Source organism: Phocoena sinus, chromosome 9, assembly GCF_008692025.1.
Source record: "Phocoena sinus isolate mPhoSin1 chromosome 9, mPhoSin1.pri, whole genome shotgun sequence".
NCBI lineage: Eukaryota > Metazoa > Chordata > Mammalia > Artiodactyla > Phocoenidae > Phocoena > Phocoena sinus.
The window spans coordinates 32,687,861-32,713,133 of NC_045771.1; the positions used below are offsets into that span (position 1 = coordinate 32,687,861).

Below are 25,273 nucleotides of genomic sequence, written 5' to 3' on the forward strand. Positions count from 1 at the left end.
TTCTTACTCCAGGAGGTCTGTTTCAGGTTTAGGTCATTCCATTGGCCTCATCAACAACTGAAGGGCAGATCTCCTGGCCACTCAATAATTCCCTGGGCGGAGAGGAAAGGCCTCTAAGCTGATAGTCATACTCCATGTATTTCTAACTCCCCTCAGCTGGAAGAACATGATGTGCTGAGGTGGGTGGAGCTTTGAGTTGAGCTTTTTAGGTAGTTTCAGGTCTCACTGTCCATGAGAGAAGCATACAGCTGCCTACCTTTCCCGACGTACACATCCACATCCCTACATTATTCACTGGTAGAAGTGGAGAGACTGTGGACGAAGGAGGATGGAAGTGAATTTTAACTTATTCTTCTGCTTCACCCAGGGAAGAGGTTTATGAGCATAAGCACAGAGGTTAATGAGATATTTCTTGCTCTTTGATGCCCATCACATCACTCGCCCCGTCTCCCCCAACCTCCTATCCCCCAACACACACACACACACACACACACACACACACACACACACACACACACACACACACGAGCTTGTGCACGCACTGTGAGCAGAAATACAACCCCCACCTCCCCTGCCCCTCCCTCCCTCCAGGCACAGACCGATCAGAACTTCCCCTGGGTCGCGGCCCAGCGATATGGAGCGGCCCTGGCGCGGAGCCCTGCTCTTCCCGAGTCGTGGGTGGCGCGGTACTTGTTTCCCTCCCCTCCCTTTCCGGACCCAAACGGGGATGTATCTGGGTCAGCCTGGGAGGGGCCGGACCTGCCAGGGACCAGCGGGGGGAGGGGGGAAGGGGGTGGCGATGACAGCATTTTTCAGGTTTTTGGCATTTCTGAGATTCGCCCCGTCCAGCTTCTCACCGCGCTCGCGCCTAGCGAGGGCTGATGCTCCGGCCAGTCTCGGCTCTAGGAGGGGGTGGGGGGAGAGCCGGTCTTTCCTATCCGGACGGCCACCCCTTCACGCCCTGCGAACAATGCAGCGCCCACCCCACCCCCAACACGCACACACATTCCCCATTCCCCAAGGCACGCTCCGCGGGCGGGCGGCGGGTTCCTCCGCCCCAGGAAAAGAGCAATGGAACAGTTCACGGCCGCCGCGAGTTCCTGGTCTTCCTTCCTTTCCGGTGATAAACGGCGGGGCTACAAGCCAGTTGCTGCTCAAGATGCTCCACCCGCGGGCTCAAGCCTGTCTCTCTTGGCCCTGCGGGGGCCTAGATCAGGACCGATAGTCCCTTGACCTCCGCAAGGAGCAAAAGCTGAGCGCCAGGGCAGCAAGAGGCGCGACCGGTGCTGGGGCGCAGACCCTCGGCGGGCTCCTGCTGCCTCAGTTCCTCCCTGCATGATCTTTTGCGCTCTACAGCGCCGTGGAGGAGCTGGGTGTGCGTAAACACCGCATCTTCCCCAGACGTTTTGGCCGAGGACGCCTGGGTGAGGTCCGGAGGGTCAGGGACCTTCCCGTTTCCCCTCCCTTGGAGCTCTCTATATAAGCCCAGCACCAAGCAATCAAGGCCACAGGTCTTCACTTCCCTGAGGCCTGAACCCTCCCTCTCCAACCTTGCCCTGCTTAGCTCCAGATTTACGAGGGCTTGCTCTTCCTTTCGGTATTAGGAAGAGAAGCGGAGGGATGAGTTGAAAATCATCTCTGGATTCTTGCCTCCTGTACACTGCTGTATCCCTATCCTCTCCCTCCTTTCCCCACATTGCCCGCTCGGGGACTTATGTTTGCCGGAGGGTAGCCTCGCCTATCCGGAGCGCTCGGTCCTGTGGCGGGGCACCCACTGATGCTCTTTGGCCCGGAGCTTCCCGAAACGTGCCTGCCTCCGCGGGTGCTCGAGGCCACGCAGAGGTGCTTCTCCCTCCCCGCATCACCTCACCCACAGACCTCTCTTGCCATCATTTCACCCACCCTTATATAAAACCGCGCGACCCACCCCCCCGCCATCCTACCCGGCGCAGCGCCCCCTCCCTTGGCTGCGCCTGGGCGGGCGGGCGGGCGGGGAGCTGAAGGGACCGGGGCGCGCGGGAGGCGCGCAGAGCTCTCCGGCAGCCCGCGCTCGCCGCGCCTGGGGAATTGGCTGTGGGCGAGGCGGCCCCGGCTGGCCTTTATCGCTCGCCCCGCTGGTCGCTTGAAACTTTATCAGCGAGTCTCGCCACTCGCCGCAGACGCGAGCGGGGGGCGGGGGCGCGGCAAGGCGCCGGCGGCCGTGACGAGGCGCTCCCGGCGCTGAGCGCTTCTGCTCCGGGCACGCATGGCGCCCGCACACGGAGTCTGACCTGATGCGGACGCAAGGGGGTTAATATGAACGCCTGTCTCGGTGGAATCTGGCTCTGGCTCCCTCTGCTCTTGACCTGGCTCAGCCCTGAGGTCAGCTCTTCATGGTGGTAAGTGCACACGCACGGGCGCCGGGGTATTTTGGGGATGGGAGTGGAGCCCGCAGGGGCCACATAGACGCTTCCCGGCGGCACTTCCCCGCGGCCGCGGCAGTCACGGCTTCCGACCCGAACCCAAGCTGCTGCCCTCTCCTACTGCCCCTTCGATTCTCCTCGGAAGCCCATTCCAGCTTCGACAACTTCAACACCCTCCCCGCGCCCCGCCATTCCCCCACAACTGAGAGCTCGGATGTTCGGTGTATTTGGATCCAGCTGAGCGACAGCAAAATCGGGATCTTTGAGACAAGCGCTAGCCGGGTCTCTAGCTCTACTAGCACAGACGGGTGTGCGCGCGCGCGCGCGCGTTTGTGTGTGTGTGTGGGGGGTGAACTCACCTCCAAAACTAGTATCATCCCCCCATGCTCCCCTCCCCCCAAAAAACCCTCAAGATAAAAACCGACGGGGCAATTCAGGCGGGCAAGAGCGGTAGAACTCGAAGCGTGTGATTTTGCCTTCTTTCCCGTCCTTCCACATTCCTAGTGCTTCACCCCAGTGGGGCGGAAGAACATTTTGCTGCCTCCAGGTAGAGACTACCGCCTTAATGCGAAGCTCCAGAGGCCGGGAGCTCTAAGATGTCAGTTCGAAACCACAGTCACCCCAAAGAGTAAATTTGCTGCTGTCCTTTATACGTGGATCTTCGACTTATTCTGCATAGCGAAGGAACGTTGAAACGTAACAGGTCTTAGCATCCTTAAAAGTTCCAAAGGGAGAGGCTCTCCCCACCCAGAAACTCATCTCCACCTCCTTCATCTTGAGAAGAGATAGAGTTGAGAGCTCTTTAGCGTTCTTGCACCTAAAAACTTCCGAACTGATACTTAAAACACTGATTCAGAAAGACCTGTTATCTGTTATGATGTGCTGTTTTTTAAAAGAATCTGGCAAAAGTAAGGCGTCTCAGCCAAATGAGAGACTGGAGCAGGGAACTTTAGGAAGACACGAGCTCTTCAAAGGAGCAAAGCAAAGAAAGCATGGATGGGAAGAGGGGTTCAATTCCTTCCTAAGCCACTTTGAACAGAAAGGCGTTTAGCCTTGACCTTACTGACATAGGATCAAAGATTGATTTATCAGAGTGACCGTTTTTCGATAAAATGGCTATTTCTGTCTCCATGGGTGTATAAACATTATTTATTGCCCAGGCTTTTTGTCACATTGTCTCTCAGCTGTCACTTAAATATATTTTTGGGGAGTCACAGCTGTAATGATTTTATGATCATATAAAATAATGAAAATACAAGAAAAAGACATTCTCCTTGTTTGATCGCTTCAAAAGACACCTATGGCAGCTTGGGTTATATAAAAGGTACCTTTCTAAACATTTCACAACTAATAGAGAACATCTGGGTAGAGATGATGATGTAATTTTTTGTTAAAGTTTCTTCTCAAAAGTACTTTATGGCGCTATAACACTGTTTGATTCTTCCAAATATTTAGTGCCCTTAATAACAATAGAAAGATTTTTTTCCAAAGGTTCTCTATCAGAGCCAAAAAGAGCTGGAAAATGGAAATATTTAACAGATTCTTTAGCAGGAAAAGAATGGCATGCCTGTGCAGAGAGGATAACATCAGATACCGGCAGGTGTTGATTAGACAGTTACAGACAGTTTAAGACACTTAAACATTAGATCAAATAAATGGCAGTGAGGAGCTTCTAAAGGTCGGCTTCCTCCAAAGCCAAGTCCAGACACATTGTGTACTGAGATCAGTCTTCTTGGAAGAAGTCTTCCAAAAACATATTGCCCCTTCCCCCCCTCAACCCATTCCCCAACTGCAGACCTTGCCTCTCCCACCCTGCCCAGAGCATCATCTGGTGGCCTCGGCTTCACATCCAAGAAACAGTCAGCACTCCGTTTTGGGGTGGCTTCTACCAGATCACTCACCATGCCTGCTGTGTCGCTTCTCCAGTGAACTAAAGTTAAATAACCTTTGCCTTCTAATATCCCCCAAAGGATAGGAATTCATATTTGCAATGCTGCTTTGAACTCTTCCCTCTCCCCGGAAACACCATGTGAGGCCTCGCTGTTCTGTGCTCTCCCCCGTGTTGGTCCTTCCCAGGTACATGAGAGCTACAGGTGGCTCCTCCAGGGTGATGTGTGACAATGTGCCAGGCCTGGTGAGCCGCCAGCGGCAGCTGTGCCACCGACACCCGGATGTGATGCGTGCCATCGGCCTGGGCGTGGCCGAGTGGACGGCAGAGTGCCAGCACCAGTTCCGCCAGCACCGCTGGAACTGCAACACCCTGGACAGGGATCACAGCCTCTTCGGCAGGGTCCTGCTTCGAAGTAAGTCTCCCGCCTTCACGCAGCTCATGGGCTCTACCCTCATATACACACACCCTTATTTGGTCTTCAGAGTCCCTGCTCATCTTGTCTTGCATGCTATGCAGTCAGAAGCTTGTTCTGTTGGGTGCCATTTGTCCCGTTTTACAGACAAGGACTCGAGAAATCAAGAAACTTGTCTGTCTCAAGTTTGGGAGGAGGATGTAGTGCCCCAGGCTGGTGTCTTTTTTATTCTTGGCTCTGTCCATCCACGTCAAGTCACAACCCTGCCTGTCCCCCCAGGTTCAGATTTTGTCTCTAGAAGAAAGGACGCAGCAGCCACAGAGCGCTCTTGACTTTTTAACGCTTCTTTCTGGGACTTGAAACTTCCAGAAGGAAATGAGCAGAAGATTGGGATAGAATGCCCAAATCTTTTATTGGCCATAGATGGTCATTATTCCAATAACGAGTCAGTGTTATTAAGAAGCAGAGACAAATCTCTGCTCAACACCTCTGACGTCCCATTCGGCTACTCGGCTTCGGGTCACTCTGTTTCTAAATTAAGCATTTTTTTCAGTAAAACTGTAAATTCTGTAAGGCAGGAACTCATCTGCTTCCCCTGCACCTTACTTGGTACCTTGTGTGTTGTAGGCATCACTCATTCATTGAATGGTTGAATGAATGGATGCATGAACTTGTAGTGAGTGCCTATTCTCCAGGTACATTTTAAGCAGAAGGATATTTATGGAGGGTAGGGGTGGGAACCATGAATTCAGAGGTAGACCTTGGATATATTGCAGGTTTGGTTCCAGATCACCACAATAAAGCAAGTCACACAAATTTTTTTGGTTTCCCAATGCATATAAAAGTTATGTTTATACTACGCTGTAGTCTATTAACTGTTGAAAAAACAATGTACATACCTTAATTTTAAAATACTTTATTGCTAAAAAATGGTAACCATCATTTGACAATGCAGGTTGCCACAAAGCTTCAGTTTGTAAAAAACAATATCTGTGAAGTGCAATCAAATGGGGTACGCCTGTGGTTTCTTCCTTTTCTTTTTTTTTAGAAAGCACATTGAACATTATCTAACTACATAATAAACTTCTTAAAAGTTCTGAATGTGGAAAGTAGCTTACTAACTTGTACACAATCAGAGAAAATTAACTGAAAATCAGATCTTATTTTCAAAACACCCCCATCCCTTAACCTGGTCTTCGCAGCATTCTCCAAGAAGTAGCACATCCCCTTTGCTACTGGGAAATCTTACTGAAAACACAACAGTTTATGTGCGAACCCCAGAAACAGGAAATTTTCCACTTGTTTTTGCCCACCTCCCCCTCCCAATCCTAAGAAAATCATTCGGGCTGTGCACTTGGTAATGCTTAACAGAGGGTTGTTTCTATCAGGTAATCATCACAGCCCTAGGGTTTTATGAGGCCAAATGCATAACCGAATGTCTCTAAAATCCCCCAAGGGCATAGTACTCTCACTCTTAGTGTACCCCTAAAGTTAATTTACTGTGATATTCTGCAATTTTATTCTCTGGTTTAAGAATATTCTTCCGCATTCCTTTTGGAGTTTTGATATGACATCACAACATTTTTGAAAGGATAATAATAAATTTCAGCTACATGGAATTTTAAGACTTCACCTAGATTAACTCACCAGTGAATCAATTAAAGTGCTGGACCTTATCAAAGAGAGTTTGCAAATATCTGGCACCATAAATCTTTGCATATATTAGGTACAGGCTCTTGGTGTTAAAGATGTATCAGGATTTTTCCTTTTCAAAGGTCTCAACCATTTTCCAATGATTACAAATTAGGTGTACTTCTCATTTATAAAATGATCACCTATAGAGTCTGTCTATGAAAATCCATTAAGATGTCTCCATCTTGAAAAAAAAAAAAACACCTTTCCATAACAAATCAAAGGAAGCAAGTTTGACCACTGATTCTAGAGAGTGTATATGCCAAAGCTGGAGATTCATTCAACTTAATCTTGGCAATGTTTGTTTCTTCAGAGCTGTAGAATGGCTGAGAGGGAAAAGGTTATAAATAGAGAAAGCAGAACAAGTTTGACTTAGGCTAAGCCTTCAGGTAAATTAGAGATTATAACTGTACTCCCTTCAGATTTCTTTCAGATGAAGCTGAATGCTTTGCCAAAGTACTCAAAACTTAAAACACTCATGCTACACAGTTTCTTTCCAATCTTCACAGAAGGCCAGATTTCTTCCTGGACATTTACGTAAACTCCTGTGACTGTCAGTGATGATTTTGTGTTGGTTATGGGAAGGCTGAATTTGGCCTAAGGTAGCTTATCCTGGAAATAATCACGAAATTCCAATGAAGCTATCCAAGGAGTTTTACAATTAATTGCTTGGAGGGAAATTCACATCTTAGAGTTGTAAAGAACTCCTCCTTCGGAAACCTAAATGTCCTCATAGATAAATAGGAAAGCCAAAGGGCAGTACCACATATAAGGAGAACATAAAAGTTACTAACATATCCTGTGGTCATAGAGAAATGGAGAACATCTGCCTCTTTTGCTTCAGAGACCAAGAGTAAGGCAGACCGACTTTTAGGAACCTTCGTAATTTGCTCATTCAACCGACTATTACCAGACACGTCAGAGAAATGTAAAGACAGAACTAGTAAACTCAAAAATAATCCTGCAAGAATTTGTATATACTTTCAGAATTCTAGAATAAGCCTTAAATAAAAAAGTGATTAGGTTTCATCCTTGTTAAAAAAAACAAAAAAGGCAAGCATTTAAAAAAAAAGAGTTGAACAACCCATAACTTTCCAGAAAGCCTAGCTTCTAGTGTTTTGCCTTCCCAGCTGCCTGTCCCAACCTATACACTTAGTAAACATTGCTTGACTTACCTCAAACCAAAAATTAGAGAAACTTCAATAGTAACACATCAGGAAGTCTAAATATCACCATTTAGATTTGGATTTTGTTTCATATTGCAATGGCTTTAAAAAGAACCAGTTTAAAAAAAAAAGAACCAGTTTTTCTAAGAAGAGGCCCAAGATCAAAATTTGTTTTGTTACAAAGCCAACTCTTGAAATGTGCTACTATTTTGCACATAGCATTTTAGTGATTCATCTAAGACACTTAACTGAAAACATCTTAAGGCCGTATCTACATGATATACCAAAACATCTGGAGGTAAAATGAAAAGATATTCCATGTGCTAATTTTTTCTTTAAATAAATAAATAAATATCTAGCTATTTAGTAATGCGTTTGAATAATAAATGACAAATATTTAGAAAGGTGATGGCTTTGCTTTGGAAATTATTTCTGAAATGTAGCAGATTTTTAAGTGATTTTTTTTTTTTCTTTCTTTCAGCCAACAAGTCAATGTAGTTGTTTGCAAGTTAGGCCAGGATGCATTCTGTGCCTAGACAATGTATTCCTCTACTAACCTTCAAAATACTGTCTGGTCACAGACATTCTATCATCTGCATCTTCCATAGCTTTCCCCTAAAAGATCACCTCATAAAGTTTCTCTTCTTTCTCCTTAAGAAATAAGACTAGTGCAAAATATATTATGCATTCAGGAATTTTCCCCCATATGATATCTCTAAATGTGGGCACTGAACTCCAAATCCAAAACCAGGCTTTAGCAGATCAATGGGATGACTATGGACAAGGTATTTTCCTACATGGTAAAATGGGTAAACTAAAAATTTTATTTATCTGAAAGCCACTAGCAGAGATTAAGCCACATTTGCATCTATTAGTCACCATCTTTTACAAAACATGTCAATTCCTCTTAGAAAATCATCTGTGATCCTTATAACATAATCTGGAATTCTAAAACAGTTCCCACAACCGTCACATTTCTCTCTGGAGAGCACTACCTGCTACCTATGGCAAATATTCATATAACTGATTTTACCTAACTTCAAGGCATGATTGATTCTTTTTTTTTTTCGGATGGTTAGAGGTTTCGGGGAAGATATTTTTTGAAGGCTGAGGCAAGTGCCATTTAATATGGTATAGATACATTTTCCTGATTTTTAATAATGAGACTAGCAGAGCAAATATTGCAAGGGATGTATAATAAATTTTAGCACTGAATGACAAACGGAAACAAGCAGGGCTTTGACGCGAAAAGGTGGTTTATTCTCCCAGCTGTGTGGTTCAAAAAGTCACACTCGTCTTGACATAGTGAATCACCACATGGCTCTCCATTTGCTGCCTTGCACTGGCATTAGCTTGTTCGGCTTCTATTTTGATGGTGAATATATTTGCTGCAGCAACCATTAGTAAAAAGCCATGCTAATAACAGTGAAGTACAGCTCCACTTGAAAAATGAGGTGCACACAGACCCTTAAGAGCCTTATATCTGTCACTATACCACAACACCGTGTTATGAGTTACTACAGATTATTAAAATAATTTAATGTAGTTATCACACTGAAATATGTACCCTTCAGCCTGGAAGTGAACGTAGCCTGTGCTCTAATAAAGAACAATTCTAAGAAAGCACCCCAAAGGGTTCTCGCCCAGGTCTAATTATAGGCGGTAAATTTGTTTCCTTCCAGAAAAAAACCAAAGAAAAGCTTTTCGCTGTCTTTTACCCAATACCAGTGATTAGTGCAGGTGTTCCAGAAGAAAGCAAATTCACCTTAATAGCTAGACGTAGTATGTAACTCAAGGATATTGCATATTGCCTTCAATAATCTCGCCGTTACTTGTGAAAGCTGATGCCAAGCCGAAGCTCTCCAGGGTTAACCAGAGGTGCTGGTTACTGCTGTGAACTGTCTTCCCACCTCAACCCCTAGATTACTTCGAATTCAGTATTTCAGCAGCAATCATTTACACACATACAAGTGTCCTCAATAATGCCTGGAGGTCTGGAAGGTTTTTCCAGTGAGAGCTGTAGTAGCACGAATACCCAGATATGTTATGGAATGATAGAATTGTAGAATTCAGACTGTATGCTGCAGAGGAGGAAACCAAGGTCTAGAGATGTCCTGCTCCTCTCTTCTGGGACATGTGGGATTCTAGGTTAAAGCAAGAACATGTATGAGACTAATACGAAGCCAGGAACTGGGCAGGGCAGGCTTTTGCTGCATTTTCTTTTACACTCTATTTACTTTAAGGATAGTTGTCCTACAGTTATCCAAACTGATAAAAGCTTGTATTAAGCGCGACGATTCATATTCAACAGCCAGCCTTGGCTCTAGGAAAGAATTCTTCAAGGATACTTTGTCTAGCGGCAAAGTATGTCAGAGGCAGAACAAGTATTAAACAGCCATCGTGTAAAAGTTATTCAGAACGAGCAATGCCAGACTACTTTTAAGAAAAGCATTTTTGTTACAGGTAGCCGGGAATCTGCCTTTGTTTACGCCATCTCCTCAGCTGGAGTTGTATTTGCCATCACCAGGGCCTGTAGCCAAGGAGAATTAAAATCCTGTTCCTGTGACCCAAAGAAGAAGGGAACCGCCAAGGACAGCAAGGGCACTTTCGACTGGGGTGGCTGCAGTGATAACATTGACTATGGGATCAAGTTTGCCCGAGCCTTTGTGGACGCCAAGGAAAGGAAAGGAAAGGATGCCAGAGCCCTGATGAATCTTCACAACAACAGAGCCGGCAGGAAGGTATGGACTGCAACAGCGCTCGTTTTGTAGACTGCATGGCCTTATAAATCACTTAAGGCAAGCTTATCTTAAGCCTTCCTAGAGTGCTAAAATGCTATCATCACAACTTCCCACTGTCCCCCAGCCCAGAGCTGTTTGTTCTAAAGAATACCACCAACCGGGTTGAAATATCCCCACCTGCACTCTTACCTTCCCTCCCACAGCTAAGCTCAAGGAGTCCACCACTGCTTTTGGCGTTGGGTACAGTCGGGTGCCTATGGTCTCTCTGGATACTGTATCATATAGTCAGAAGATAGCATCTGTGGTTGAGGATAGGGCTGCATCCCACATACCAGTAGCACACTGAATGCTTGTATCTAAGGGGTATCAAGTCCCAGAACATCTTCTCTCAAACTTATCATGAAAGCAACTCACCAGGCATGGCTTGTTGGCTTCTTCTAGATTCAGGGAAGCCCTTTTCAGAACCAGAAGCTGCTTTCACTCTTAAAAGCCCCACCTTGGGCTTTTAAGGGGTTTCTGGTACTGGATGAGTAAGTGGACTAGGGGAAGACGTGCCCCAGAGAGGCACACTGGCCCCTTAACCTCTAGTCCTGACTAAGCTCTTGGGCTGTGGGTACCTAGTCAATATTCATTCCCTAACTCCCATTTGTTAGATGAGGAAAATAGACCCTCCAGTGCTCAAGGTCACATGGAGAATCCGAAGAAAATCCAGGACTAGAATTCAGGTTTCAACTCCCAGCCCCGGGGTGGTTTGGCCTAGGATTAAACCATTTCAATGCCAGTGTTCAGATCCACTGATGAGCCATGTCTTTGGGCATGGTGGCTTGACCAGAATAACTAGAGAATCTGAATGCTGCACATTAGGCCTTTGTGTAAGAAGCATAAACTGGTTGGCTAATCAAACATTCAGTCAGAACCATTCTAAAATAATCTAACTGCCAATGAGAAGAGATAACTATAATTTGTCTTTTCTCAACACAAAATAAATATGTGCTTGACATTAATATATAAAGAAAGATCAGCATAAAATTGAAAAGTCCCCAGGGGGGCTTTAATAGGAAAAAAGGATAGAAAAGAATGCAGATCTGTTTGGATGAAAACCCTTCTACTAGGCTCACAGAGGGAACAGATCTCATTTAAAGGAATTTGGAAGGAAAGAAGTCTTGCTTAGCACATGGAATAAGATGAGTGTGACCTGAGCCGTTTACAAATAGTACCTTTCTTGAACTTGGAAAATCAGCATTCCTAATTTTCACAAATGTATGAACTTATAGTGACTACTGCCAAGAATATAGACTACGGTTGTGCAATCCTACAACTGTGGTAATTACTGTTTGTGCAATGGTTTAGATAAGGAAAGATTTACATTGACCTCTGTTTTGACATTGATACCATGTGTGTAGGTGATAAAGTGTGGCGTCCTTGACAGGAGAATGCTGCTTAATTATTCGAACACAGTATACAGTTGGATCTCTCAGACTCTTTGTACGGATAAGAGCATATGGTCATACACTGCATCCAAAATAACGTTGACTCATCAAAATAAATGTTAGTTTTGCTTAATAGATCATCAGATATTGAATGTTTCTACTCTTCAAGACAATAGATCTTAGCTATTATATTGTAGGCTCTGAATAAACATGATTTTTAACGTAAATTACATGATTCCTCACTGTGTAGAGGTGAACAGCTGTCAGGCCTCAGATATTCTCCTGCCTACTCTGCAAAACTTAGGAGGCTACTTTTGATTGGAATAAAAGTGCACACACTGACTTTTTAAAATGTGGCTTTAATTAATGGTGGGTGGGCAGACTTTTTCAAGGAGATGCATGATGTCAGTGAATATGAACTTTAATGAGAGTAAATGTATTGAGATAAACATGCGTCTCTAATTCTCTTCTTGCGGTCATTAGACTCCCAGTCTCTACTCCCCCTTCCTACCAGCAGAAGGTCTGTGGAATCAAAATGAGAACAGGCTGGGCTTGAGTCTGAAGGCAGGCCTCCTGAGCTAAGCCTCCGACTGGCCTAGCTCTAGAAAACCCCAGCCTCCAAGGCTGAGAGCCACATCAGTTCATCTTTTTTTTCTTCTTTGTGCTTTTCAGTATTTCCAAAATTGTCCACTACGAACACCTTCTACTTTTTAAAATGGGGGGATGGGGTGGGGTGGGGAGCAAGGGGCAGGACCAATACATTTGAAAAGAAAAGCCATCTATTCCAAGATTGTTCTGCTTAGCCAACACTACAAATCAGAATTCAACATTGCCATTCACAACAGGCCTTAACTTTCCCCTAATATTTGAGCAGTTTAATTCTTTTATTATAGCAGCTGGTTAGAGCACCCTCATGTGTCTCTGTACTGTAATATCATTTTAGATCTTCTATGCTGTTATATCACTTTATTTTAATCACAGCTTCAACAGAATTTGCAATGACGCTTCTTTCCTTCATGTTTTCTTGGAACTCATCTTAAGTCTAGTTTTCTGCCTCCAAATAGGACTATTAATAAGTCTTGAAAAGATAAATCTACCTTGTTCAAAACAAACATTTTATCGAAAAAGATAGTCCATAGCTTCTCTTAGCAGTTCTTTTTAGATCTAAAGAAGCCATGCTATGAAAACTTCTAAATTATATTTTAAGATAGGTTAAGGTAAATTTCAGGTGAAAGTTACTTGGTTGATAGTCACCATTTGTTTCCTTTAAGGATCTTGAAAACAGCTTTAAATTAGTCCACTCTTTCTACATGAAATGATCACAACTTCTTTTACCTTTCCTAAGAGAATCTAACTCAAAATATTCTATGTACCCAGTCAAATACTGCCCTTCAATCAAGACATTTACATAATAAGAATAAGAGGAATTCCATAAAAATACTTTTCCCAAAAGTATTTCTTACCATAGTGAAGATGGAACAAGGGATGTGAAGCGAGACCTACCTTCGTTTTAACCCTGCAATACCGGTGGATTAGATCACTGAATTCAGGCTCTTTCAGATGTAAAGGGGATTGTAGTGCTATGGAAAGACAAGAGTAAAGTGAATAGCACAGAACCTGGCAAGTAGTAAGTAGGTGCTCAGTAAAAGCTAGTCCCCCCGTCCCCCTTCAGTGACGTGAAGGTTATCTGTAACTCAGGGTACAGAATCAGGCACAAATCCAGTTTGAACTAGTACTTAGGATTCAATCTGATCTCTCCACGTACCCATAGACTCATCTTCGGTACAGTCTAACATACTAAGAAAAAATAGGCATACGGCATTAGCTAATGTACAAAAGACCGTCAAAATCCTTTGTAATTTGATCTTCTAAAAAACCCCTATTGGAATAAAAAACAGTATTAGTATTTCTATTTTTCAGATGACGAAACTGGGCCTCAGAGGGATCAAGTGACTAACACATAGGGTCATACAATCGTGAAGTGCTGGGCTTGGGGGCTCAAACCCATTGCTTTCATCTTTTTGTCCTTATCTACCTTTCCATGTTGTCTCTGTTGAGAATTTCTGAGAAAGATAAACACACAGCATTTCTGTACTGAAAAAAACAAAACAAAAACAGCAGCAGCAGCAAGCAGTCCTTGGAAGGTAGTTTACTGGTGATAATTTTTTCCTCTTTGTGTGTGTCTTTAATTTTACAAGTTTCCTAAACTGAATATGTATTATTTCTTAATAAAAGGCAAAACCTTGTTTAAATACCAAAAACATAACTTCTAGTCACCATGAACATGCCCAAAGCTTATTTGGTGGATTTCCAAAATTTCAACTCAAGGCACTGCAAGTTCTAGAGCACTGTTCCTATGTGCTACGGGACTAAATTTGGGAAAAGCACTGTTTCTGGTACTGTCATATGTAGAAAAGAATAAGATAAAATCCTGACCACAAGAAACTTTTTTTTGCAGTACGCGGGTCTCTCACTGTTGTGGCCTCTTCCGCTGCGGAGCACAGGCTCCAGACGCGCAGGCTCAGCGGCCATGGCTCACGGGCCTAGCCGCTCTGCGGCATGTGGGATCTTCCCGGACCGGGGCACGAACCCACGACCCCTGCATCGGCAGGCGGACTCTCAACCACTGCGTCCCCAGGGAAGCCCAAGAAACTAAATTTTAATCAGGGAGACAAGTGAAATACAGTTGTGAGGCAAGCTCTACGCTAGACGGTATAATATAAAAGTCACCCAAAGGGCCAGTTAGTTGAGGAGAGAAAGGTTGTGTCATAAAAGAGCTGGGTGTTGAAGCTGGAGATAAAGGTCTCCTATGGCTGAGATAGGGAAAATGCTTTCCAGGATGAAGGGACTCCAGACAAAGAAAGATACGAGAGTAGAAAGAACATCAAAGTTGAAGAATGACAAGGGTACTAGGGTAGAGCTCATGACTGAGAATTAATAGGAGCTGAGGCTGCAAATTTGAGTCTCGGCCAGATCTGGAGAGCCTCAAATGCCATGCTGAGATATTTGGGTGCTGCTGTGAAGCAATGGGAAGGTATTGAACAATGCAGGAGATGTTAAATACTTAAGTTCCAGTTTTATGTACTGTTAATTTCTCTAGAGTCCACTTTAAAAGAATGACAGATTTCAAAGTTCAAATCTTCTGTAATAGGTTTGAATGAATGACTTTAAAAAATAGACTCACTAGGAAACTTATGAGAAATTTCTACCTCCCTGAATTTTATTTTCAGCCTTACCTATACATATAAGGACTGATACAGACAGTAAGCTTCCTGATGGATAGTAATAAAAAATTAGCATATGGCAACTGTGTTGCTATTTATATTTTTAACATAGTGTTTACATTGTTATTGGCTCATTAGGCGTTCTTAGCTATTGACATAATGTTGACTGAGGCAACATGGAGGCTGGGGCTCTGGACACTGGTTCTAATACTTGAGCATGACCTTGGACAAGTTACCTAACAAGGATTGCTACAGAAAATAAAATATATACACATAAGCACCAGGTTTTAAGCAAGCCTAGGAGGTAGGTATCATTACTATCCATATTTTCCATATGAAGAGACTAAAGTCTATATAATAGGGTGGCCGGAATTAGGAAACAAGTTGAATTTATTTCCTAGCTGAAATTCAAACTTAACTTAGCCTCCTGTATTTTACATTTATATATATTTAGATATCCTGTATTTTTTTTTTGCGCAGCACGCGGGCCTCTCACTGTTGTGGCCTCTCCCGCTGCGGAGCACAGGCTCCGGACGCGCAGGCTCAGCAGCCACGGCTCACGGGCCCAGCCGCTCCGCGGCATGTGGGATCTTCCCAGACCGGGGCACGAACCTGTGTCCCCTGCATCGGCAGGCGGACTCTCAACCACTGCGCCACCAGGGAAGCCCATCCTGTATTTTATATGTGAGAAGTTTGGAGGGCAAAGGATCCAGAGTTTCTAGTTCTGTGCTCTGCCCAATCCAGCACCCCTCAAGGTCAGTGCTGTGGAGCGCCGGGCCTGCCCCTGAGCTCGGCCCACTGAGGCGCCAGCACAAAGCAGATACTTCCAAGTTCTGACTACAGGAAATACCTCCAAAGTCAACACAAATGGATATTGTACAAGATGTAAGCATAGCCTTACAGGCAAGTAAATCTTGGGCCTAATAAAGACTTCCAAGAATAGATCCTATGATGCCACTTAAGGTAAATAATACATAACGGGTCTGAACCGAGAGACCTGGGTGTGATGAAAAAGAAATCACTCTCGAAAAGTAAGGAATATCAACAGAAAAGAAAGTGATAAAACTGAACTGAATTATAGAGCCAGACAGCTTTAACCTCCTGTATATCCTCATCTTCCTTTCAATAATGTTGAGCATCTTTTCAAAGCACAACTTTCACTTAGTACAGGTTTATGTTCTGACTGGCCTTCTCTGTTCATAAAATTAAATGCATTCTGAAAAATTAGATTAGTTCTGCCAGCCTCACCTCTCTCTTGTTGAACCCAAAGATAGAATGTTTTTGATACTGTCAATGTTTTACCATGTATGAATCAAAAACTAACCAGAGTTAAAGTCCCAAGGCAGAGAAAACTGTTAACAAAATTATTACAGTTCCAGGTAAAGTTCTATTATTCATAGAAAATGTTTTTTTAGACTGGCCTCATTAGTCAATAAAAATTATTATATATATGGTTAGTCAACAGTAATGTTCTTGAATTCCACAAATAAGTTCCACACCTTATATTTCCTAGCTAAGCCCACCCACAGTCACTGTTTTTAAACAATAACAGTGCTCAAGAAATCACAATGTCTTATTTAAGTTAATAAATGATTGCATAAGCAAATCAACTGCACAGTTTGCTAATAAATGTTCCTTATTTTCCTAGTTCCAGAGCATGTATGTTTGAAAGATATGTTGGTCTGGTTTTCAGTAACTCTTATTAGAGATGTGGACCTGTCAAAGGGATTTAATTGTTAATAAATGTACTTGGCTTTAAGCCAGCATCTGAAAATTAAATAATATGTTTTTAATGTGTGTTTCCCTCAGGAAAACTGATATAGGACCAGAAATATGGTAGTTGCTTTGTGGCATACACCCAACTAAAAAGTGAAGTACTAACGCTTCTTCAAATGCTCAAGTTAAACTAAATACTTTAGTTGAAACATAGCATATAAAGACCTAAAATAAATTCTAAGCAGGATTTCTAAAGCAAGGTCAGTAGTTAAGTTTGCATAGATTTCACATGGTATCCTAGGTGGACTGCCCTTTTTCTGATAGGGAGAGAATCAGTATAGCAGGACACAGGGGTCATAAACTTAGCAAAATGCAGGTACTTACAAAAAAAATTCTCATGATCTGCAAAGAAGTCTTATAAAGACACCCTGGCGTTCCTTGGGCTCCGTCTCCAAAAAGCCTGAGTTAAGAGACTAAAATTTCACTCTCCTTGGGAGAAGTTTGTCTTATTAAAACTGTCAAAATAATTCTTTGTGGACTAATTTGATGTGCAAACACTACATGTAAAAACTTTTGTAGAACCCATCCACTGAAACCAGAGACCATGAACCCCCCAGGAGTTCATGAGAAAGGCTGGCAGAGTGAGTTAAGGTGTCAACCTGGTGTCAGACAGGCTTGGGGTACATCCTGCCTCAGTTACATTGCCTGTGAGACTTAGGGCAAGGTCCTCAGGGTCTAGGTATCTCAATATCCTCGTCTATAAAACGGGGATGAAAATAGTACATGCCTTATATGCTTGTGTGGATTAAATAAAAGTGCTTAAATCAAGTGCTCAGCATGGCTTAACATATGGTAAGATCCTAATGAATGCTATGCCCTGTTATTATGCTCTGAGCTTTAGTTGGGATAAATATAAAATAGAATTGTTCTAGCTTGCACAATGCATGTATTTCCTTCTTCCATGCCCCCCCTTTGTTTTAAAAACAGTCAGACTTTTGTTTCTGTGGTATAGAATATTAATAAGTTTCTTAAATTCTAAGAGTAGAAAATAGCCTCTGCAGACCTGAAGGCTTAAAGTGCTCAAAATCAAAGATTTAAGGGCCATCAAAAATCTACTGAGATTTTAGCACTGACAGAACGATGAGCTTACTGAAGATTTTTTATTGAGAAAAGTTATATATTAAACTAAAAATGGTTTCTATGAGGCTAAATGCCAAAAGAGTACTCCTGTCCTTAGCAGTCACATTTATTCATCTTTTTAAAAGTAGTGGACTTCCCTGGTGGCACAGTGGTTAAGAATCCGTCTGCCAATGCAGGGAACCCGGGTTCAACACCTGGTCTGGAAAGATCCAACATGCCGCGGAGCAACTAAGCCCGTGCGCCACAACTACTGAGCCTACACTCTAGAGCCCGTGCTCCACAAGAGAAGCCACTGCAATGAGAAGCCCGCATATACTGCAAGGAAGAGTAGCTCTCTCTCGCCACAACTAGAGAAAGCCTGTGCGCAGCAACAAAGACCCGACACTGCCAAAAATAAATAATTTTAAAAATAAAAAAATAAAAGTAGTCATGTCAAGTGAGCAAAGGTTTAGTGATGAGATGCCACAGAGTAAACACTGGTGGGGTTAAGCAAATAGTGAGGGGAAGTGGTTGATGAGGAATTGCGCTGGGCGCCTGGGGGATAGAAAAAGCCAGGAGGGCTGTGAGAATTTACAAAGAGGGACCTAAGAAGTAGGTTGAAAATGGAACCTTGACAGCAGTCCGCATCAAGAATCAAAGAAGGAAGTGGTACCAGAGACCCTTTAGAAAAGATTCGAGATAAAGTGGGAAACGGGACCTAAATGTGTCATGGGCTGAGGCCTGTTTCTGGAAGAAGCTTTCAGCATCACACATTGGAGAGAGACAGCAAGTCACTGTAATCGATTCTTTCTCGAGTTCTTTCTGTTATAAAAACAATACTCACACAAACAAAAGTAACAAACTGAGCAGTGCAGAAGTGTGTCTCATAAAATGAGAACATTTCCTCCCCTCACAATCCTTGTCTCCTTCCAGAACATTTCAAAGTGCAGTCGGACTCAAGGCTGTGGACAGCACATATACAATTTCACCTCTTCCTCCCTCCCTCAGACCTCATTAAAATTATAGTAATGGAATAAAAGTGGCTTAAATCAACAATAAAGAGAAGAATCAAAGAAATGAGAGAACTCAACAAATTTCTGGAAAGTGGAAAGGGAATGAAGAAATCGTAACATAAAGCAGGATGGAGAAGCCTCAGCCTAGAAGAATAAAAGCAGATGAGGGGGGTGAAAAACAAAAGCAGATGAGGAATGTGGAAACTAAGATACCCTGAGAAAATTTCAGATACAAATGAGCACTGGAGAGAAGCATAGGGCTGAAAATTGGGATTAACTGAAAAACCCATTGGTGGCATAAAGAACCCCATCCCCTCCCCTTCACCCCCAAGCAGAACTCCTGGAAGTCTAGTGTCGAACCTTCTGGGCTTTCTGCAGTTAGAGCCTCCAGAACAGCCAGTGTCCTACCTACTCACTAGAAAGCCAACCTCTGGTCCACAAGCCCCACCATATAACCAGAGTACCTAAATACTTTGTTATGACTTCACTCTTAAATATGAAGAGACTGTCCAAGAATTACCATATATTTGATTAAATTCAGAAGCATAAAAGAAAGCAAACAAACAAGCAGTAAGTCAGGCAGGGATGAGAAGAAAAAATTTTAAAAGCCAAGAAGATCCAAGCAGATATTAACATCCATGAACAACAAGAATGGATGCTTTGAAAAAGTGACAATTAGAGAACAAGAGAGAACTTGGAAGAGAAAGCCAAAGAAATCTCCCAGAAAGTAAAACAAAAAGCCCAAAGGACAAATGGAGAACCATAAACATCACCTCTCTTTCCCACTTGAGTTTGAAACCAACTAAAAAATGAACAAGGGAGGTAGACAGAAGGAATAACAGCGTCTGTTGCAGGACTGAAAAGAAGGCTGCACTGGAGGGTGCAGTTTTGAAGCTTCGACTCCACTGGGAGCTGGGCAGACTTACTCACCCCATCCCAGGCTGCGCACCGGGGCCCTGCAGGGAGCCCTCTTGCTGAAGGGCAGGAGCTGATCATAACTCATCTGCTCCACAGGCTGGCAGATGCCCAAAGAGAAGGAACCCAGGCACACAAGCCCTGCTCCTTCTTCTAAACTCACCAGTTGGATAAGTCAGTTGTCCTACCCTGGGGAGAAATGAGTAAGGGGATGGAGAGAGCCAGGAGTGTTAGTCTAATGGAATTTATTCCTCAAGAAGCCAGGAAGAAAGTATTAAAACTATAAAAGAGAAAATATGAGACATGGAGGATTGAGTCAGAAGGTTCAGCAACTTGACTAATTAGAATGCCGTAAAGAGACTAAAAAAGTGTGTGTGGAGGGGCGGGGGGTGGAATATTAAGAGAAAATTCTCAGCGCTGAAGTTTCTAGATCGAAAGGGCCCACTGAGGGCTGAGCAGGACTAATTTTTTAAAAAAATCCTAAATATATCATTGTGATATTTCAGAACACCAAGGATAAGGGAAGGTTTCTAGAACCTTTCATGGGCGGGGTGGGGGTGGGAAAGTGAAATGAAAACAATAATCAGTTGCCAGAGAATCAGCCAGACATCAGACTTCCCATCTGTAACACTAGAGGCCAAAGCCTGTGGAGCAATAACTTCAGTTTTGAGGGAAAATTATTGTCAACCCAGAATTTTATAACCAGCCAAACTATTAGCCAAGTGTGAAGGCTGAATAAAGACATCTTAACACACAAGATTCAGAAAATGCATCGCCCATGTGCCTTGAAGGAGTTACTCAAGAAGGGGCTGCAGCGAAGAGAAGGAATGAACCAAAAAAAGAGAAAACATGGCATCTGGCAGAGCAGAGTGTCCACCTAGGAGGGCATGATCCCAGCTGTGTCCAGATGGGACTGAGAAGATGCAGGACCACGGAACCCGCAGGAAACGAGGGGAAGTAATGGAACAGGTGGAATGAGCCTGAGAGTGGAAGACATTAGGTTGCAGTAAACACACTTGGTAGCAAGTAAAGTGAGAAAAAGCCAAACTTCACTCCAGCAACATTCTTCTTCAGCACAGAGGCAATGCTATTGGATCAGAGATTATAAAATGCAGTCCTTGGTTATGCAGTTAACTGTTTGACATCCATCTTTACTGTTCTGAGTTTTTAGATTCAATATCTAGACATACCATGAGAGACTTAACTATTGTTACAGAACTTCATGATAACTAAGTGCAACATGTGATCCTGGGCTGGATCCTGGACCAGAGAAAACAAGAGCTCTTAGAAGAAGGAGGAGGAGGAGGAGAGGAAGGATGAGAATGAGGAGGAGCGAGCTGCGGGGGGGGGGGGGGGGGGGGGGGGGCGAGCTGCGGGGGGGTGGAGGGAGCAGACATTATTGGGACAACTGGCAAAATTTGAAGAAGGTATGTAGATTATAGTATTGTACCAAAGATGTTAAATTTCCTGATTTTGATAATAGTATTGTGGTATTTCAGGGTTAAGAGATGCCATGTCTACAATGTACTCTCAAACATAAGAAATTTATGTATCTAGACTATTTTCTCTCTGTGCGTGTGTGTGTGTGTGTGTGTGTGTGTGTGTGGAAAATGACAAACCAAATAGGACAAAATATTTAGTAATTGGCAAATCTGAGTGAAGAGTTCATTGTACTATTCTTGCAACATTTCTGTAAGTTTGAAATCATTTCAAAACAAAAAGTAAAAACAGCAAAATCTATTAGTAATCCTAAAAATAAGAAAGAAAAGGACAGGCCCTGCTGACAGAGACTGGGAAGAAGGGGAGGAGGAAGGAAGGGCTACAAATATCCTCATCTCCTAAGAAAAAGCACCAGTAACTTTTGGAACTAGAAGAGGGGTAAGGGTGCTCCTTGAAGTCAGAGCGCTCATCAGAACCGTTACAGAACCATGTTGGGAGCTGGGTGAGGGAAATGAGGTGTGAATTAAGTTCTCACCCCCCACAAGAAGTCTATCAGGAGCTATCTAATGTTGACCCATACGTAAACAGAGTGACTAGCAGAGCTGCCGGACTCAGCTGCGCCAGCAGTGCGTGGCGCCCCTGTCCAGAGGGTTCCATTCACTGCACTGTCACTCGATTTGTTTAGTTATGAAGAGAATTTTCTGGTGGATGTCCGTATAGTATCTGGAGGATGGGATGTCTTTCTGCTTCTCACAAAGCTGGCGGTCAGCTAGCACAGAACTGGTCGTATAGACATTTGGGGAACCACCACAAGGGCAGAATGCATTAAAAGTGACCGCTCTGGGGTTGTGCCGTGTAGACCGGGAGGGGAGATAAGAGGAGAGGGTACAGCACAGGGCTATTGCTTTTCACTGTCTTTTCTGGACTACTTGATTTTTTCAAATCATGCTCACATAGTTCTTTAATTTTAAAATTTGAAAGTAATAATTAAAAACAAACAAACACAAAAAAAGCCCCAGACTGGCAACGCCTGGGATGTATGTCTCCAGGTACCCCCCACCACCCCCGACCGCTTCGTTCGCTCATTTCCTTTAAGGTGCAAATAAAAGGTCTGCAGCCGCTCCATCAGCGGCCTGCGGGGGAAGCCCACCATTCCCTCAGCCAGCGCCTCCCGAGACCCCGGGGGAGCGTCCCTCTGGGCACGACCCTCCACTGCAACCTGTCTCTCTGAGAGCGCTTGGCTTCTACTCCACTGGTCGCCATCTTTCGTGCCCTCCAAAGCAGCACTAGCGCAAACTGCTGCTTGTGGGAAATTTTCCCTGGAAGTCAGAACATTTTGGAGACATAGGGTAGGACACAACTTCTAATTCAGTCATGAGATATCCCAGTTCCTAGGACCTAAGTCCTAAGACCGACCCCTCCACGAGAATTCCTCACCTGCTCCGGCCCTCCGTGGGCCCCGGACTCTGGCCGTGGTGCGCGGGCTCCTTTCCTCCTCCGCTGCTTTCCCAGGTGTGTACTTGATTCTCAGCCTGGCTGCGTATTAGAAGCACCTGAGACCGGAAGTACCATCAAGTCTAGGCCCCACCCCCAGGGCAGGTTCTGGTATATTCAGCTCCGGGAGAGGCCAGGGTCTCTGTGACCGAAAGGGTCCCCAGGTGATTTTAATGTGTATCCAGAAGGAGAACCACTGCTCGGCTCTCTCTAGGTGCCAGAGAACAATCCCCAAATTCCTGGGGGTTTTTTTTTGTTTTTTTAACTCTTTCCAGATCAAGCAGCCTCTCAAACGGCAGCCAGATTATAAATGAACATTCTTTCCCTTCCTTCTTTTCTGTGTATGCACACATACGCAGGCCTTTAAAAAGTGGATCAGGGCTTCCCTGGTGGCGCAGTGGTTGAGAGTCCGCCTGCCGATGTAGGGGACCCGGGTTCGTGCTCCGGTCCGGGAAGATCCCACGTGCCGGGGAGCGGCTGGGCCTGTGAGCCATGGCCGCTGAGCCTGCGCGTCCGGAGCCTGTGCTCCGCAACGGGAGAGGCCGCAACAGTGAAAGGCCCGCGTACCGCAAAAAAAAAAAACAACAAAAAAGTGGATCATACCACGTATACTGTTCTGCATTTTCCTTTTCATCTGACATCCTTTTATATTGTAAGAATGATCTACATCATTAATCGAAGACCACATCGTATTCCTTTATTAAGCACATACCATAATTTGCTTAACCCTTGTCCTGTTGATGTCATTTGGTTTTTTCCTAATATTTTGCTCTTGCTAATTATGCTGCAGTGAATATCCATGTGGGTATGCATCCTTCAAAACTTGTGCAGATATTTCCAGAGTGTAATCGCAAGGTCAGAGGATACCGTACATTCTCACCAACAGTTTGTTATAGCATCTCCTTTCCATACTCTTACCAACACCAAGTATTATCAAATTATCAATCTTTTTACTATTTGCTAACCTGCTAGGCAAAGAAAAAAAAGGTGTTACATTGCTTCAGTTTGCATTTCTCTGATTACTAGTGAAGTTGAACATCTTTTTGTCTCTTTGTTGGTACTTTGTATTTCTCCTGTGAATGGCCTGTTTCATAGATTTTTGATGACAATTAGTTTGGAAGATGCAATGTAATTCCTCCCCATATCTCTCTCTACTTCTTTTCTGCCCCATTGTAATAGGTCTCTAATATTATTCATTTAATTCTTGATTTATTCAAAAGGATAGAGGGAAGCAGAGTATGCACAATTCAAAAGTTGAGAAAAACACAGTGCAATTTATATGAAGATTTTAAATGTGTTTTTAGAAAGAGCATGGATCTGGGAGTGAGACATATCTGATTCACATCCTAGTCTGCCTCTGTCTAGCTGGGTGACTGGGGAATTTTACTCTCCTCACTGATCCCGGGTTTCGTGGGAAAAACAATCCGCTTTGCCTAATCACTGTAATTAAGTAAGATAATGGGCGGAGCCTGGCACATAGTGCAGTACTCACTATGTGGTGCGTATTATTATAACGTTATTACAACATTGAATATTGGAATTCTTCCAGACTAGGCGAACTTATCGTAAGCTTCTCCATCCCATTTCTTACTCTTACCTCAACTACTGTCTAAGTCCCTTCCCTCTGCCTCGCTGATGGAGTGGGGTATTGCCCTCTTCGAGGTTAAGGGTTTGAATTTCAAGTCTGCAAACCTGGGACATAGAAGAGGTGGAGGTAGCACCCAGGTGTGATTGAGCACTTCTCAGACTGTTTGTTAGGAATGGGGCCTGGAGAGGCAAGCAAACCCAGTACCAGAGAAGGTGTCTCACTTTCCCCCTTGGTTAATTGTCAAGCCCGTGATTAATCCACAAGCAAGAACTGACCTAGAGTCTGTCGTACAGAGTGAAGTAAGTCAGAAAGAGAAAAACAAATACTGTATGCTAATACATATATATGGAATCTAAAACAAACAAACAAAATGGTTCTGAAGAACCTAGGGGCAGGACAGGAATAAAGACGTAGGGAATGGACTTGAGGACACGGGATGGGGGAAGGGTAAGCTGGGACGACGTGAGAGAGTGGCAGGGACATATATACACTGCCAGATGTAAAATAGATAGCTAGTGGGAAGTAGCTGTATGGCACAGGGAGATCAGTTTAGTGCTTTGTGACCACCTAGAGGGGTGGGAGAGGGAGGGTGGGAGGGAGACGCGAGAGGGAGGGGATATGGGGATATATGTATACATATAGCTGATTCACTTTGTTATAAAGCAGAAACTAACACACCATTGTAAAGCAATTATACTCCAATAAAGATGTTAAAAAAAAAAAACAAAAAAAGAACTGACCATGGTTCCAGTGGAGATACTTTCGCTTATAAGTAACAGACCCCGGGGACACTAAATAATGAGGAAAACTTAATATCTTGGATCCCGAGAAGTCTGGAGGCAGGGCAGGGCCACAGTGGGTTCATTCAGGCAGTTCAGCAACACCCTCCAGAACCCAGTTCTTCCTATCCCTCCAGACTGCCGTCTGCAGCTTGTTGCTTGTCTTGCATTGGCTGCCTCATGTCCTAAGGAGGCTGCTGCAGAAAGCTGCATCCAGAGACAGAGAAAAGGACTTTCTCCCCTTTTAAAGA

General features: G+C 43.9%; 1 protein-coding gene across 1 annotated transcript in view; it reads left to right on the top strand.

The window, feature by feature from the left end:
* The first annotated feature begins 1,995 nt into the window (after positions 1–1,995).
* Positions 1,996–25,273, top strand: part of WNT2 (Wnt family member 2) — a 45,269-nt gene continuing 21,991 nt past the window's right edge. Inside the window, exons 1-3 of the mRNA XM_032643242.1 lie at positions 1,996–2,378; positions 4,479–4,705; positions 10,027–10,304. Of these exons, the coding sequence (XP_032499133.1) occupies positions 2,296–2,378; positions 4,479–4,705; positions 10,027–10,304 (588 nt within the window). The 5' untranslated portion in view covers positions 1,996–2,295. The remainder of the gene's footprint in view (positions 2,379–4,478; positions 4,706–10,026; positions 10,305–25,273) is intronic.